At 36.0% G+C, this 17,076-nt stretch overlaps 1 protein-coding gene across 1 annotated transcript; it reads right to left on the bottom strand.

Moving 5' to 3' along the window:
* Positions 1-367: 367 nt before the first annotated feature.
* LOC120330797 (choline/ethanolaminephosphotransferase 1-like) lies at positions 368-14,435 on the bottom strand. Its single transcript, XM_039397725.2, has 9 exons — positions 14,197-14,435; positions 12,898-13,028; positions 11,626-11,773; positions 9,569-9,710; positions 7,890-7,974; positions 6,594-6,731; positions 5,533-5,691; positions 4,874-4,999; positions 368-4,071 (listed from the first exon to the last, which is right to left on the bottom strand). The coding sequence occupies exons 1-9, from the start codon at positions 14,285-14,287 to the stop codon at positions 3,931-3,933; spliced, it is 1,161 nt and encodes a 386-aa protein (XP_039253659.2). The 5' UTR covers positions 14,288-14,435; the 3' UTR covers positions 368-3,930.
* Between the last annotated feature and the right edge of the window lie 2,641 nt (positions 14,436-17,076).

The following is a 17,076-nucleotide window of genomic DNA, read 5'->3' as shown; positions in this document are numbered from 1 at the left end:
TAAATTCATTTCTTAATCCGATATTTAGTCAGACAGCGCACGAACTCTCGATGACAATATGGCCAATGAAGACAGCCTGGATGGTTTTATATGTAGGTCCCAAATGTAAAATCGATAAATTTGAAGATTAAAAAATCACAGCTATGGTCTTTGGAGGCGTCCCGCTTTGAGGTCACAAAAATATGGTAACCTTACCTAACCCTAACCTGGTACACATACTACGTTCTGGTGTCCGCCATATTGGTTTACATACTACAGGAGTACCGGAAAAAGCGTAACATTGAAAGCTTTGAAGGGGTGGTAGTTTAGGAGAGGGTGGCTGACTACGCCTGTGAATCAAGATAACCTCCCCAAACAACAGACAGAATTAAATAATGTAATTTACTTGCAGAATTGGCAGATGTTCTAAAATTGGTTACACACAGAAAAAATATAGAACATATTTTGCCTAATTTGATAAAACACCAAAAAAATTATAACGGCTAAAATAATATTTCTAAATAAAATAACGATGGATGGATTGAAAAAAACATTGCCTGGGGGATAAAATCACAAAAATTAAAAAAAAATTTTACCTCACTAATTTGCGATGTTAAAAATAATATATGTTGTTCCAAAATAAAAGAGCTTTTCACATTCATATCCCAGGGAGCGAAAGAATGTGATTTATAATTCAGTAACTCTGCAAAGAAAAACATATCGGCCCATCTCACCATGAGATAGCGATAAGATTTTAAGGAAAAACAAAAATTGGAAAAATAAATTCAATTTTTACGTCACTATTCTACACAAATATGTATCACCCCATTTTAGTGCAAAATAAGGATTTTTATATTCTGGGTAGATGAAGAGCCAATAAAATCAAAATAGTATTTTCACAATTATTTTCGAAGACCTTTAAGATGGAAAACGACCTCTCATACTATTATTTTCGGTGAAACACAGTATACCAATCCGTTTCAGATGCATGGACATGATCATAAAAGCACACAAAGGATGGAATTGTTGGTCAATAGTTATCTATTGAAGCTGTAATCAATAAAATAAAATTTAAGGCAGCACAGGGCAAAATTAAAATGTAAATTAAAACAGAACGAGTAACACAAATGATCATAATGTGGCAAGCTTGTCATGTATCTTTCTCAGAGTTGATTTTAATATTTTTTTTTAAATTTTGAACGCAGAAAAATGAATTTTTTAGAAAAGGAGTCAATGCTTCACGACAGGATCGAAAATAGCTTGGGAGGCTTGCAATTTGGCGAACCCCTGTAGGAAATGAAAGTGGGGGGACCGGCAACTCTCCCTCCCCATTTGGTGGCGCAACTCTAAATGCAAGATATCAAAAAAACACAAATATTGGGAATGCCAGTAATACTAAATCTACCGTTAGATGGCGCCACATGCTCACTGCGGAACCAAATTCTGCAAATATCAGACTGTAATCACCAAATCATGACTCATCATCAATATTCGCTCAACAAACCAAGTGTTGGGGGGTTTTAAGACAAAATAACATTAAAATTTAAAGAACAAGTTTTTATTTGAAAATAATATAAGAAATACATGCTATATCTGGCGATATTCACCCAAATCAGCTTTTTCAAATTTCGCACTGTTTAGTTGAAACCCTCGTTTACACATAATATTCACCAAATCAAAAAAATATATAAAATTCTTTTGCGAAGGAATTATTAGAAGAGTAACATTTTCTTAAAATAACATAATTTCAAACATAAAAAATCAAAAACTTGAATCACACACAAAGAGTGCAATTGCCATGGAAACCAAGTACCCTGATTATAAGATTTTATAGTAGCTGGAAATAGTTTGGGCTGGACGAGACTAACTTTATATTTAGATCAGTTCCCAAAATAAACTGACCAAAATTAGAAGTGGAAAGATATTTGTGGGCCGAGAAATGGAGGCGTCTGCAATGGTCTGGTACCAGTACGTATAATTAGGATACTGGTATAATTGTATTGTTACGAATATACACACGCTTAAACTGTGAAAATGACGTAACAATTAGCAGTATCTAGAACGCAAATGGAAAAAAACATGAAGTGTTAAACTATTTCCCTCAAGTTTGGCGGGTAATATTAAATAGTTACGAGAGTCGTGACTGGCCTGCAGTTTTGGAACAACTGATTTAGATGGTTTGTTGCACTGGTTCTTAAATCCCCCATTAGATGGCGCCACATAGCAGACTGTAATCACTGAAGGGTGACATAGAATAAAAATTATGTCCAACAAATCACATATCTTTCTTATTATCACACACATTCACCAAATAAAATAGAATCAATAAATTTAAGAATCATTAGAAGAGTAACATGTTTGTTTAAACATTTTTTTTGCAAGAGTATCATTAAAAGGGTAACATTTATTTTAAATCAACAGAATTTAAAACTTGAAAATTCTAAAAATTTGAATCACAGACGAAAAGTGCAATTGCCATGAAAACCAAGTACCCTGATTACAAAACAAATGGTGATAGTTTGGATTGGACGAGACTAAGTACATATTTCGATGGTCTGGTGCACGGGTTTCGAAATCCTCTTTTTGGTGGCGCCACAAAACAGACTATAATCCCTGAAGCATGACTCTAAATTAAAATTACATCCACCATATCACATACATATTTTTCGATTATTATCACACACATTCACCAAATCAAAAAATTTAAAGAATCATTAAAAGAGTAACAATTTCTTTAAAACAACATAATTTTAAATTAAAAAAAAAATCAGAAAATTTAAATCCTACACAAAAAGTGTAATTGCTATGGAAACCAAATACATTGACTATGAGGTCACATGAAATTGCAAAAAGTTGGAGTTTGACAAATTCTGAAATTTCTTTTTGCCAAGTTAGCCAGGTGTAGCTGGCGACTGACATACATGAGTTTTTAAAAGTCTTATAGGTTTAAAGAGCATTTCAAACTATGAAAAATTGCCATGTATGGTACAAAAAATCCCCTTTTACACATTTCAATAAGAAGAGTTCCGACCCTCGAATCTCCCTTTATTCGGTATAATCATCAAAACATACATAAATTCTATAACTAAAGCTTTTAAAAAAGGGTGCCACGTTCGTTTAAGAGCATTTCTAAAAATCTTTCAAATGTGAAGTCCTTCTGCTCAAACCAAAATAAACAGATTAAAATCTCTCACTAAAACATACACAAATAATATAATTAGAGCATTTCAACTTGGGAATCAACACAAGTTTCGAATTTTTTTTTATTCAGAGTCGACCCCCCCCCCCCCTCTTTTGAAATATAAAAAAGAATTTTTCTGTGTGACACATGGCAATTTTAGTATCTTGAAACTCTATTTAGATACTCAAGACGCTTGGAGACCTACATTTCTCGCCTAGCTGTTACGATTCATACAATACACTTTCAAGCAATGACTGAAGGCACTAGGATTTTTTTGGGGAGGGGAAGGCGGGGAGACTGAAATGACCCCCCACTCATAAACCACTTTTAATATACAATCCACTTTCTGATTGTTCCTCGTTTTTTTTACAAATTCCATGTCGTCCCAATTATACAAAATTTTCATTTTTTTTAAAATCTTTCTACCCTATCTCAAATGGTATTATGATATCACAAATCTCTAATTATGGCATAAATTTTTATACTGTCATATAAAGTTTTTCCAAAAAAAATTTCCCTCCACTCACAAAGTACATTATGAAATCATATATGACATCGTGCTTCTGTATTGTGAAGTCATATTAGTTTATAAATGTTTTTTCATCAATATCAAAATACAACAGCAGTCCAAAATTGGGATAATTAGTCCATTTATTGAAGACGTTTTGCTAACAGAAACAAAAATTTGACAAACACAAAAAAATTCTCTAAATTTCAATAAAATCTCTCCATGGAATCAATAAAACAAAAAAAATCCTCCAATAAAAAGTTTATTTATGTTTTACTCCGTTACCGTCCTGTTTTGGAGAGGACGTTGGGGGTGTAATCGAAAAAATTGAGATTCCGAGGTGTTGCGCAATCTGTCTGTACGTATAAGCGAGGTACTGGACTAGATCAACCGTGGCGTGAATCTGAAAAAAAATGAAAGTTAGCAAACTTGCAAATTGTGAAATTTATTAAAAATCCCAAAAGTGATTCGAATAAATCGAAATCAGTGCAAAATGTGTGATTTTAAGACTTGATTTACTGAAAAGTGGCTAGGGTTCACCCACATGCTGGTGATGGTCCGTCCAAAATAATAGGTCCCTACATAACAGTGTAAAGAGCTTTGTCCTGAGTGGAAGGCATAAAAAAATACATAATTTCAGTGGACAACAACTTTGCTAAGCGATGAGTCTCCATTACTTCTGAGTGAGTGTTTGTAACTTTGCTCAGAGACGAGTCTTCTTTACTTTTGAGTGAGTAACTTTGCTCAGAGATGAGTCTTCCTCACTTCTGAGTGAGTAAACTTTGCTCAGAGATGAGTCGCCTTTACTTCTGAGTGAGTGCTTTCAACATTGCTCAGAGATGAGTCTCCATTACTTCTGAGTGAGTGTTTGTAACTTTGCTCAGAGATGAGTCTTCTTTACCTCTGAGTGAGTAACTTTGCTCAGAGATGAGTATTCTTTACTTCTGAGTGAGTGTCTGTAACTTTGCTCAGAGACGATCTTCTTTACTTCTGAGTGAGTAACTTAGCTCAGATATGAGTCTTCTTCACTTCTGACTGAGTAACTTTGCTCAGAGATGAGTCTTCTTTACTTCTGAGTTACTGTGTGCAGTGTACCGCCATGAATCTATATCTTGGGTGAGGTGGTGGATATAAGATTTCCCCAAATCTAATCCCCTAAGTCCTCCAGACACCCTCATCCATATATAATATATTAAGACACTTACCATACAAATCCATAAAAGAAAATACTCGTTTACAAGGCTGTTGAAATATTGGTTCAAGAACAATAGCAAGGGACCTAACAGCGAGGTATCCAGAAGTGGTAATTCGCTGCTTGTCATGTGAGCAACCTAAACAAAGGATGAGCCGTTACAAATAGAGTTATTGAAAAATTTGATATGATTGTGTAACCACTGCATTTGAGCAAGGTTCAAATATAAAGACAAAATGGTGCATATGAGTACTTGAAAGTAATAAACTAGATAACTCTGACTCAATAGCAACACCGAGTGTCCCATCACTAATTAATTAATAACTCACTAATTATACCACATAATTCATCCAAAATCAATAGGCTCCTGGTCCGAGACATGATGAATGCACATGCAAACCTTGGAGCAGATTCAACCTCGCTTTCGTGAGATATCGCGTAACATACGAAAGTCTCTATACAAATACCTATCAACTTACTTACCGATGAAGATCGATAAGAAAAAAGCAAATAAAATCAGGAAGCCACTAAGTGTGAGAGAGATAGAGAGAGTAACTAAGTGTCATAAGTTTGGTCAGATCTATATGAAATTTGATTTGAAAACAAAATTGGGTAAAAATTTGATTCTGGTCATCTTCAAACCTATAGACTCATAGACACCATAACACTTACCACTAATCGATTTGTGACTTTTCCACCGACAACTCCGAAGAATAGAAGATATAGTACAGGATGGTTTTCAAACAACATGATGTCAGACTTCTTTGCTATCGTTAAAGCAAATATAAAAACAATCGCCATGTTGAAAAAAGGTGAAAGAACACTAGTGCCCTGCAAAAAATGAAGATTTTGATAACCTAGGCTTTGTTAAACAATCAAAAATCGAGATTTCTTCAAATACGCAGGGATCAGGGCCGTAGACAGAAATTTTAAATGAGATGTTCTGAAATTTGTGATTGCCAAGTTAGACTGTAACAGCTAGTAGTCTTAAAGGTCTAAATAGCTCTCAAACTATGAAATATTTCTAGGTATGATGCCGGAAAATGCCCTATTCACTTTGTAAATGATACGGTCCGACCTCAAAACCCTGCCTGGCAATGCTCTTGGCAGGAATGGCCCAACCAACAATTTCCCAATTCTGAATACATTCTGATAAAATATTTTCGAAAATAGGATTTCCAGTACATTTTGAATTTAGAGAAAATTATGAAAATCACTATATTTTCATGTTGATCATAATCAAAACGACATAAGTATGAAGGTCATTGTTTTCTCTATGTTGTTTGTTACCAGTTATCGCAAGTTCTTTCTAACTTAAAAATGTGAAATACGAGATAACGATCAGAGACCGCCGACTTATCGATCTAGCGGCGTGTATCCTTCGCTTTGACTCAATAGCAACACAGCGTGTCACATCATTAATTAATTAATAACTCGCTAATTATACGACATAATTTATCCAAAATCAATAGGCTTCTGATCCGAGATATGATGAATGCACATTCAAAATTAGGAGCAGATTCAACCTCGCTTTCGTGAGATATCGCGTGCATCTAACAGACAGACAGACAAACAGACAAATAACTATCAACATACTTACCGATCTTAAGATCGATAAGTAATAATTAATTTGTAATTAATTCGAATATTTGACCCATTTCGGACATACCTTGTAACAATTCTCTTCCATTTTCGAAGAAAAATCTTACAAACTTTAAACAGTAACAACTTACCGCCACTGAGGATCCATTAGGGCCACATCCTCCCTTGACAATGAGACCAGCGAACCGTGCCATCGTGAACGCACATCCACCAAAGACAAAAAATAGAGGTAGAGCTTTCAACGGCATATTCACTACCGCTAGAGGGAGCTGAAAAAAGAATTATTCATGAAAATTAAATCAGCGATATGCATCATTATTAACTAGTCATATGTACAACTCGCACTCTAGCTTTTGTACAGTTTTTATATAGCATGTGATCATGGATGAATAAGTAGGCTACTGTAGTTTATAAATGAATATTTATAAATGATTAGTTCATAATAAATACATAAACGAGAATATCGGTCAGAGACCGTAGACTTATCGATCGAAAGTTAGGGGATCCCCAAAACAGCGCTCCTACTCCATAGTGACACCTTGTGTCCCATCTCTTCAATTAATAACTCGCTAATTATACGACATAATTCGCCCAAAATCAATAGGCTTCCGGTCCGACATATGACGAATGCACATGCAAAATCTGGAGCAGATTCAATCTCGCTTTCGTGAGATATCGCGTGCACCTAACAGACAGACAGACAAATACCTATCACCATACTTACCGATTAAAATCGATAAGTAATAAGTATTACAAAGAGACCTCAAATACATAGGAGGGTGTTCATAAAGTTTTAAAATTGCAAAGGGAATTCATCGAACCATATTTCGTTCTGGCCTTCACAGATAATAACAAAACGATCCCTGGGTCCACTTCGTGTTTAATAATACTAAACAAGTAAGAATATTCATAACAACACACACACACAAGTAAAAACTTCATTATAAAACAGCGGTTCTCAACCATTTATGTTAAATCTCTCCTTTTCCCTATCTTGGAAATGTTTATTCCTCTCTTCTCTATGCATAAAACTACTTTACTCGTTTCGATTTCGGATAGATTCTTAAATAGTGTTAAGTGCAAGTCGCGCATTCGTTTTGTACAGTTTTAAATTATCAAGTGTTTCTGAATAAGTAATATAGTAAAATAAGTATCACAGACTTAGAAAATAAAAAATGTAATCACAATTACGTTAGCTGTTCCACGGAGCAATCCGAAGAAACTCGCGGAACAGCTGTGTTCCACAGAACATAGTATGAGAAACGCTGCTCCAAAACATTAATAAAATTCATTCTTGGTTGGGAAACCCTGACCTAAGCCTTCAACAAGTTTATGTAAAATAATAAAATCCTGATTTTTAACATCAAATGACACGGCAAGAACGATTCGCGCAATCCGCCTAAATGCCACCACTGCAAAGGACCTACCCTGATGTCCCATATGTCTGGGCCCCATATTCCTGACACAGTGAAAAGAGTCATTGTTGCAACTTGTACTTCTGTGACGTCCATTCTGAAATAAGAAAAACAAATTTGTTTCTTTGATTTATCGAGGGTTTGGTGGTTAGCATAATGGAATGAGCTATGATCTAATAAGCTACAGGGCTTGTTTGATATAAAATGATAATTATTGAAACTAGTGAAAAACATAAATCTCACGATTTTGAGAGAATACATGGGATCAGAGAATGGGCACATTTTCATCAAACTGTTTAGCATTTCAAAAATGAACAGGAGTCGCGGAAAATTTTAACAGACTGGAAGGAGTCGTGAGCTTATTACTTAATAAGAAGTATTTGTCTGTCTGTTAGATGATCGCGATATCTCAAGAAGGCGAGGTTGGATCTGCTCCAAATTTGTGCATGTGCATTCATCATATCTGGGACCAGAAGCCTATTGATTTTGGATGAATTATGTTGTATAATTAGCGAGTTATTAATTAATTAGTAATGGGATACGTGTTGTCACTATAAAGTCATGATTCGAAACCACAGTTTTGATCGATAAGTCTTCGGTCTCCGACCAATATTCTCGTTAAAAGATTGGGAAGTCCTAAAATAGAGCATAGATTCTCAGAGTGTTCTCCAGGGCTCTGTAAGAGAACCCTAGAGGCTCTGTGGACAATTATTAAAATTCCAAATTGGTTAAATTTGTAACTTTTCAAAAAAGCAATAACGCCATTAATAAAATTTGACAGCAAATTTAACGTCAAATAAAGTTATTTCTATTTACTCAGGAACACGAATCGGTACCAAAGTTTGTTTTTTTATTTTTATAAATTTATTTTATAAACACTAAAAGTCTGGGAACTCCTGAAGTAGAGAAGTGTTCTAAATGTCGACATTTGAAAACAATCGAAATTAGTTATAATTTTAATTGGCATTAAGAATTTTGGATTTCAGGAAATATTTGAGCTATGTTACCTGTGCTGTGTTAGATATATATTCGGAAGTTAGAGGAAAATTTTAAAGTTAGTCTTCATGATATTTGCCATATTTTTGAATTTCTCCATCATATATTGCGCTGAACCATTTCACAATTAATTTCTATTTTTGAACGTTTCAAATGTCATTAGAAACGTGCTCTAATTCAGCACGCAGTACCTTGCAAAAATTAAAATCAATGCATCATCGAAATTTGAAGTTATTGCATAATCAACATGAGCTACTACATTTAAAGAAGCCTTATCAATTGCTAATATTTAAAGTGCAACTTATCAATCACTTTAAATTCTACTATTGATCTGCGTTATTAAGAATTAGGTCGGTGTGGCCGTTACAAATATCAGAAACTAAGAATCATGCGACAAGCTACAAAAGCTAGCTATAACACTACTGGTTTAATAATTCAATTTTGAACTAATTTTTGAAAAATCATCCATATAGGAGAAATACTGGCCTAATGGATCAAATCCACTGCAGCGTATTCAAGAATATTTTTAAAATCTATTTGGAATAGAAAATTTTATGCCATACCAATATTCACTGAGAGTAACAAATATGTTTGTGAAATAACTGCCCTAACTAAATGTCCTCTGCAGTTAGGTAAAATAAACATTTAAATCAGAAACAACAAACTGAAAAAATTTGTTGATTTATTGCACATACTTTCCGAAATGTAGCGTTCCTGTTACATACGACACCCAGTGTCCACAGTAGAATAAAACGATGGAACTCATGACCAATGCAAACATCATATCAGGCGACTTTCCAAGTAGAAGAGAACACGCTGTTGCGATGGCCACAACAACTGAAACAAATGTGAAACATGATAAAATGGTGAAGTAATAGGACCACATGGAAACAAAATGGCAGCAGTAAACTAAAATAGCTTAAATCACATGTTTCCGAAATGGACTTTCTAGATCTTCTGTCATTATGGACCAGCGACCATTTTTTGTTGCAGGCTGGAAAGCTCCAACTCAGGGTGGTCCAAACAGTGGCTCCATTATCTGTGGCTCGTGTCGCATTCGAAGAGTTATCAAAAAATCGCATTTAGTGTTGTTTCGCCAAAAAGTTAACCAGAAAAATCGTAGGTTTTTGGTGGTTTTTGCATGTTTTACCTTGATAACTCTGTTTCCACAATAAAAGTGTTAGTTTTGTATTACATCTCTCATTAAAATACTCTTGACACTATTGTGGCCCGCGACACAAAGCAAAAAAATAATTTTGTGGCCCCCGGAGCCGAATACCTTGGACTATCCTGCTCTACCTGCTTTAGTTTCAATTTTTGAAAGTGTCTTTGACTGTTCAAACTGAACAAATACACAATTTTCTAAAAACCTTGAAAACTTGAATTAAGCTAATATAGTTCTACTGTATTTATTGAATAAAGTGGTTTATTGGTTTTTTAAATCAGAGTTGTAAAATCAGAGTTGTAAAGTCAGAATTATTATCGTATTTTCTACAGTTATAAGGAATTAAGTAAAAGCACTTTTTCATGCTATGACACTTCAGTTGATTGAAATCGCAATTTTTCAAATAAAACTATATACCATATTATTCCTACAATTAAGAATTTGATATATTGGACATGATTAAATATTAAATCAATTCGAATTGGCCTTTTATTGAAAAGGCCGATCAATCAATGTTATGCCAACGCCACATAAAGAGTCATGTATGCTAAATATAAACCAGCCTATCAGGTCAAATGCCACCTAATTGTCACCTTATAAGACTTATGAGGCATTCTTGAATATTTGGGAATTGCTAGATGACCCAGTTATCGAACACAAGGTAGGATAAGATTGGAAGCCAAATTGTCTGAAAATCACCTTATTACATTGACATTGTAGTGTCAGTCATTATTTGTGTTATTCTTTTTAAAAACATCGGTGCAATGAAGCACCCCCTGCACGACATCGGTTCAAACCGCTACCATTAGATAAAGTGATTTATGAATCTTCGGTTTCGCCAATTCAGGAAAACAATGTCCCAGTTAATGGGTTGTTCAGCTTACCAGGGCCAGGCTTTCATGAATATTTGGCAATAGCCGGAATAAGGAGTAGTTGACTCAGTTATCGTTCTTATATGGTTTATGACAACTAATTTTAATCCTTATCTGCCAACACAAGCTAAGATAGGATTTCCATACTTATCCTGGGGAAAGGAAAGCCATAAAGAGGGCTAAACCATATGGTGAACCACAGCCTCTCATTGGGTTACCAGTCAAGGTCGGGTATGGGATTAGTTAGTTATTTGGGGGCTCCCGAAGTATGCGAACCAAGATGGCGGACATCGGAACGTAACATGTGTACTAGGTTAGGGTTAGGCCATAATTTTAGGTATAAATACTACGAGAGGCTCTTGGCTAGTCTTCGAACTTATAATAGGACTAAAATAAGGAAAATTGGAAAAAAATTATCGCCTAAAATTATCGGGAGCACCGTTATTTGTTTCCGGAAGCATGGACTTGATAGTGGAAGTAACCGACCAGTGTAACATGAACAGCCCTACGACGAGGAGATGTCTCTTGCACATAACTATCTCTGCATGGAATTTGAACCTACAAACCTGTGCAGGGTAATCAGAGATGCAGAGGCGAGCGTATTCCTATCTCTTAGCACGATGTGCCACTCGCCAAGCCATGTGCGACCCATTCGGTAAAAAATTCAGTCATTTCTGCACTCATTTCACTCACAAAACAAACTTTTAAATAGTACCTGTTGATATTGAGTCGCATCCGTGATCAAATAATTCTCCGAGTGGGGAAGAAGTGTTAGTTCTTCTGGCTTGCTTCCCATCTATGGCATCCAATGCTTGATAAATGAATAATCCTATTGCATTGATGAGGTAGATCCAAGATGGCGCCTAGATGGGGAATATAACCGTAATCAGTAATTTATTACTGGGTTATTATCATTCACAGTAATTTAATTTTTCACCATATAGACTTTGTACATACAAAATGAGGTGAAAAACAAAGAATTGAATTTCAAGGTGAAAAGGGACGCGATGAACCAGTATTGGTTATCAGGCAGCAACGCCTATGAACAAGTCTAACATTAGGTCATACAAGAGTAAGAAGTCGAAGTGAAAAGTCTAACATTAAATATTAAAATAATAAGTCAATCGCTAAATACTAACAAACCATTAACGTCTGTAACCATTAACAGGACCGAGCGCCGACTACCCGTAAATAAAACAAGAGAACGATGCTCAAATATAAGGGCACAATATGGTACGGGTATGCAATTTGTCACAGTAGCCCATCGCAGCTGAGCAGAAGATATGAACTTACACCAGAGCGGAACTGCCACATAGAGCACAATTTTTAATCTTGATGACACACACAAAAAAACGAATCCCATAGGAATTTTTGAAATAAAATAAAGTAATGGCCTCCTAGCACAAAAATAAAATCTTTAACAACCACTGAAAATTTCTAAGCAATTGGTCCAGTAGTTCATGCGATTTTACCACAAGACGAAGAAAAGAAATACTAAAAAGAAGATAACAACAACAAAATAAATAAACGATCCGTAGGTCCATTTTATGTCCAATTGAAACAATAGCGTTCATAGTGCGTTCATAATATTCATAGTGATGTCATAGTTATTATTCCCATTTGTTATGATAGCAGCAAATTTAACGGTGGCTGACGATGATTATTATTATTATTTTTACAATTCAGTATCATTTAAATAACAGTTTAGATCAGTGAATCTCAAACTTTTAAAGCACGTACCGGAACGTAGTATGTGTACTAAGTTAGGGTTAGACGATAATTTCAGGTACAAATACTATGGAAGTCACTTAGCTAGTTCCCGAACTCGTAACAGAACTAAAATAAATTATGGCCTAACCCTAACCTGGCACTGTCTGCCATCTTGGTTCACATACTTCGGGAGTATCAAAAATTCAAGCAAAATCCTTCGGTGGGCAGCATGCAGCCCATAAAACCATTTTTTTTTTATTGTTGATTTCCAACTCACCGTTTCTGTCCCAGTGGGAGAATAAAACATGATCATAAAAGCAGATGCCATATTGACAATTAATCCCGCTATCGTGATTGTGTTGGGAGCAATCCATAATGGAAATCGTTCAACTAACCATCGCCAGAAAACTGTGGACAAAAGAAAAAATTCATTTTCAAAAACTTATTATGATATCGTAATCGTATCGTAATTCATTGTGCGTTATGGAAGTTTCAGTTAGAAAAGAAAAAGATGCTTTGTTCAACTGTTAGGATAGGATTTACGTATTTATCCCGGGGGAGAGGAAAATCGATAAGATGGCTTAATTATATGGCGAAACGCGGCCTCTCGGGGGGTCAAGGGTCAAACGTCCATTTGGCCCTAATTTGACATATTTTTTATCCATTAATTCTACGAAAATACACTCCCAAAATTATTGACAAAGTATGTCCATTTTGCTCTGGTTCAACTTGTTTTTTATCCAATAATTTTAAGCGAATGTACTGAACAGTACCTGTATCCAAAGTCGCACAAACACTCTCAAAATTAGCGACGAACTGTAGAAATAATGTTTGGGGTCAAAGGTCAAACGTCCATTTTTGCTCCGATTCAACGTATTTTTTATCTAATGTCAAAGTCAGTTGCAGGGGGGGGGGGGGGGGGCAGTTGTTTTGCACGCCGTGAGCTATACCGGTAATTGCACGCCAGAAATTCTTATTTGCACGCGCGGCGATGTGGCTCAACGGGCTAAGCGTTAGGAATACGCTCGCCACCGCACCTCTAATTACTTTGCGTGGGTTTGCAGGTTCGAATCCCATGCAGGAATGGTTATGTGCAAAAAGATTGCTGGACTCCTCGCCGTCGTTGGGTGGTTCACGTAACCGCTGGTCGGTTACGGCTTCATCCACCACCAAGTCTATGCTTCCAAAAAAATATATATCTAATCCCATACCCGACTTGGAATGGTAACCGGACGAGAGGCCATGGTTCGTCATATGAATAAGCCGCCGTATCGTCTTTCCCCTCCCCCGGGATAAATATGTAAATCCTCCTCCTCCTCCACACGGGAATTTCTGATTGCACACCCGATTTCTCGTTGAAAAAGGCCATGAAATACAGACTGGGGACCGTTGACTGGTTGAAGGTCAATCAAGACACATACAAACATAACAAAAGAATTCTGATAAATTCTGCGCTAAGGCAATTATAAAAACAATTATCAGGAAAACACTAACTGACTAATCACGCGTGAACATGTAGGCCCATATAATTACAGAATTAATGAAGCCAATGTTCTTAAAAACAGCAAACACCAACCTTGAAAATACGGCTCCAAGAGCGATGTCCCTTGCGAACTATATTTGTGTTTTTCCAGTCTTTTGAGTTGAGCTTGAGTTAAAACTTCCATATTGTTCCAATGATTAACAGGTCGAACTGGCTGAAACTCGTAAGCTAAGCGGATACTGCGAAGAACCTAGCGCGTCACGGACGTCCGGACAATCTGTTTTGTGTTTGTTTTGCAAACTAATACGAAACACAGTTGCCACATTTCGCGGTGATCAATTGATTAAAAAAAAAATGAGAGAGCTTCGTCGACCAGAAACCAGACATCGTAACAATAATAATAAAAAAATATATTCAAATAAAACAAGTTATTTGGTCGTAGAAATAAGGAAGCAATCCCATGTTAACTTCTTTGTATAAGATTCATTGTTTATGTATTTAAGCTAAAAAATGCAACTGTGTTTGTTGCACAAGTAGAAATTTGCTCTTTTAAGGGAATATTATCTAAAAATTCTTTTCTTCTTATTGATGAACAAATATTTATTAGCTCAAAAAACAGAAAAGAAGCAAACAATGCCAAAAAATATGCGCTATAGAATATGGCAACATATATTTGTTTTGTGATTGCTGCCTGTGACCTCAGAGTAGGCAATGTTTTCGTTGTAGCGAAGTTTGTTGATACATCACTATTTCGCCCACTACAGGAAATATTTAACCAAAAAGATAGTTATTTCTGCTTCTTTAACATAAAGCAAGAAAATACAAAATATAAAGACAGGCCAAAACGCAAATAAATAAATATGAGGCATTTCGACACCGACAACAAACAGATACTGGTACGTGTTCCCTAGGGTGACCATACGTCCTCCTTTTGGAGGATTTGTCTTCACTTTTCGTTAAAAGTTTTATGTTCTCCGAGGACGCTCTAAAAAGTCAAAAGGAATCAAATATTTAAAATTCTTTTATGACACAATCAACATTTTATGATGATTAAGAAAATGTTAAAGTAAGTAGAAAGTTGTCATTACCAATACACATATGACAAGCAAGGCATTGAGATACCATATAGGTTCATAAATACCCTAATAAACCCCGAATACAAAATGGGTTCAAAATATCTTTGGTTGTTATGGGTCTACACGTGTCTCACAATAAATTCTGTTACGTAAAGAATATGATCGTCAAAACAGCTGTTTTGACTAGTTCAGTAAACCGTCACGGGCCGTAGGTTGCCGACCCCTGCGCTAAGTCATATGGTAGACTATGTTAATTCCGGCAAAAATCCATGAAAAAACGCTCTGATCCGCATTCGAATGCAGTTTGAGAAACGACTGAGATACCGACATTTTTGAGGTATCATATCATCTCCAAAGAGCAATTATAATACAGCGAAAGATTAATGCTGCCAATGCCTTTGTGAAACAACAATGACTATTTCCACGCCATGGAATATTTATAACCATGCACAAAATTAGTTTCTTTATTGGACACGTAGTGGACATAGCGATCGTTTCAATATTATGTTGTTGTTGTTCTTAGTGTCCTTGTTCTTTGACACGTTTTAAAGAAATCGCTTTTCTCTTCGAATACTGGACCAATTGCTTTGAAATTTTTAGTGGTTGAAGATAAAATTTTTCTCCAGAAGGCCATTACTTTTTTTTTCGCTATGACGTCATCAAAATTATTCCCACTGGGTGGCTACGTGTCCATATATTTGAGCACAGGTCTCTTGTTGTGAGTTCTAATTGCGCTCCTAATTTCAGCCGTTGAATGGGGGTTTAAAGAGAGAGCTTGTACAATAGCTTCCGGGGTTTGGCAGACTCGCAAATTTTAAGAACCACTGCTCAGTGTTAAATGCATACTTGTTCATCACCTAAAAATCGTGTTGTTCCGCAATTATCTTTTACGTCATTGCATCTTGTATTTAGCAATTTGGTGGAGTTTCGATCTTAGCAGAAAATTACGTCAGTAGACACAGTAAATTAAGCCGAAAAGAAAAATATTTTTTTTCTACCCATCTACTGAAGCAAAAGTATTCATGCTTTAGATTTGATAGCGAAGCGGAGTGCATTACTTGTGGCTACAGTTGATCGTTGCCAAGACAATAATGCATTATGGACCTTTCCCCGACCTTTGACCCCCGAAAAATTCTTTCTATACTTAATCATTACAAAATTTTCGGGACTATTTTGGGAGTAATTACGTTACTTTTTGCATCTTGCTGATTGGCCAATGTTACGAAGTAAACAAGGAAGACGATGCTCGGGGAAAGGTCCATATTGCCGTCACATCGTCTATCGTCACTTAGATTTTTAATTGTGGAGAATTTAGTACATACATAATGTATATATATATCAGGCACGGTGTAATATTGTTCCACCAAACGATGTGTCCTCCTTTCAGGGTTTGGAAATAGGGTCACCCTAGTGTTCCCTATATGACATTGTCCCACCCAATCTAATAGGATCAGTATTGATTCATCCACATATGAAAGTTCTTGCACGCTAGATTATTGAAAAATGACTATTCCCATGCATTCCCAGCAGACAAAAGCTGGGATTCGCCGTTCCGGGATTAGGCTGTCTTATCCTAATTTCTTTATTTTGAGATAAACATAAGACAATAAGATTGCAATTTTGTCTACCATGAGCCGCAGCCACCTTTAACCGGGTAAAAAATTGTCAGCCACACCACCCTAAATACGGAGTGCGATTAATCGTTCATATAGTGCAAGCAAAGCTAACATCCTTGCTTTGAGGTAATCCAATCATGTTAATAGTAATGTATCAATTTACTAGATAGCTCAGTGTTCCCTCTAAGGTGTGCGCGCGCACACAGCTGTCAGAGGTTGCGCACACGCATAGATTTACTGCGGCAGACGTATTTCGATGTAATGTAACTATGTGCTCGGTT

The sequence above is a fragment of the Styela clava genome, chromosome 6 (assembly GCF_964204865.1).
Source record: "Styela clava chromosome 6, kaStyClav1.hap1.2, whole genome shotgun sequence".
NCBI classification, from domain to species: domain Eukaryota; kingdom Metazoa; phylum Chordata; class Ascidiacea; order Stolidobranchia; family Styelidae; genus Styela; species Styela clava.
Note: the sequence above shows the minus strand (reverse complement) of the source record. Positions and strands in the feature narration are given on the sequence as shown.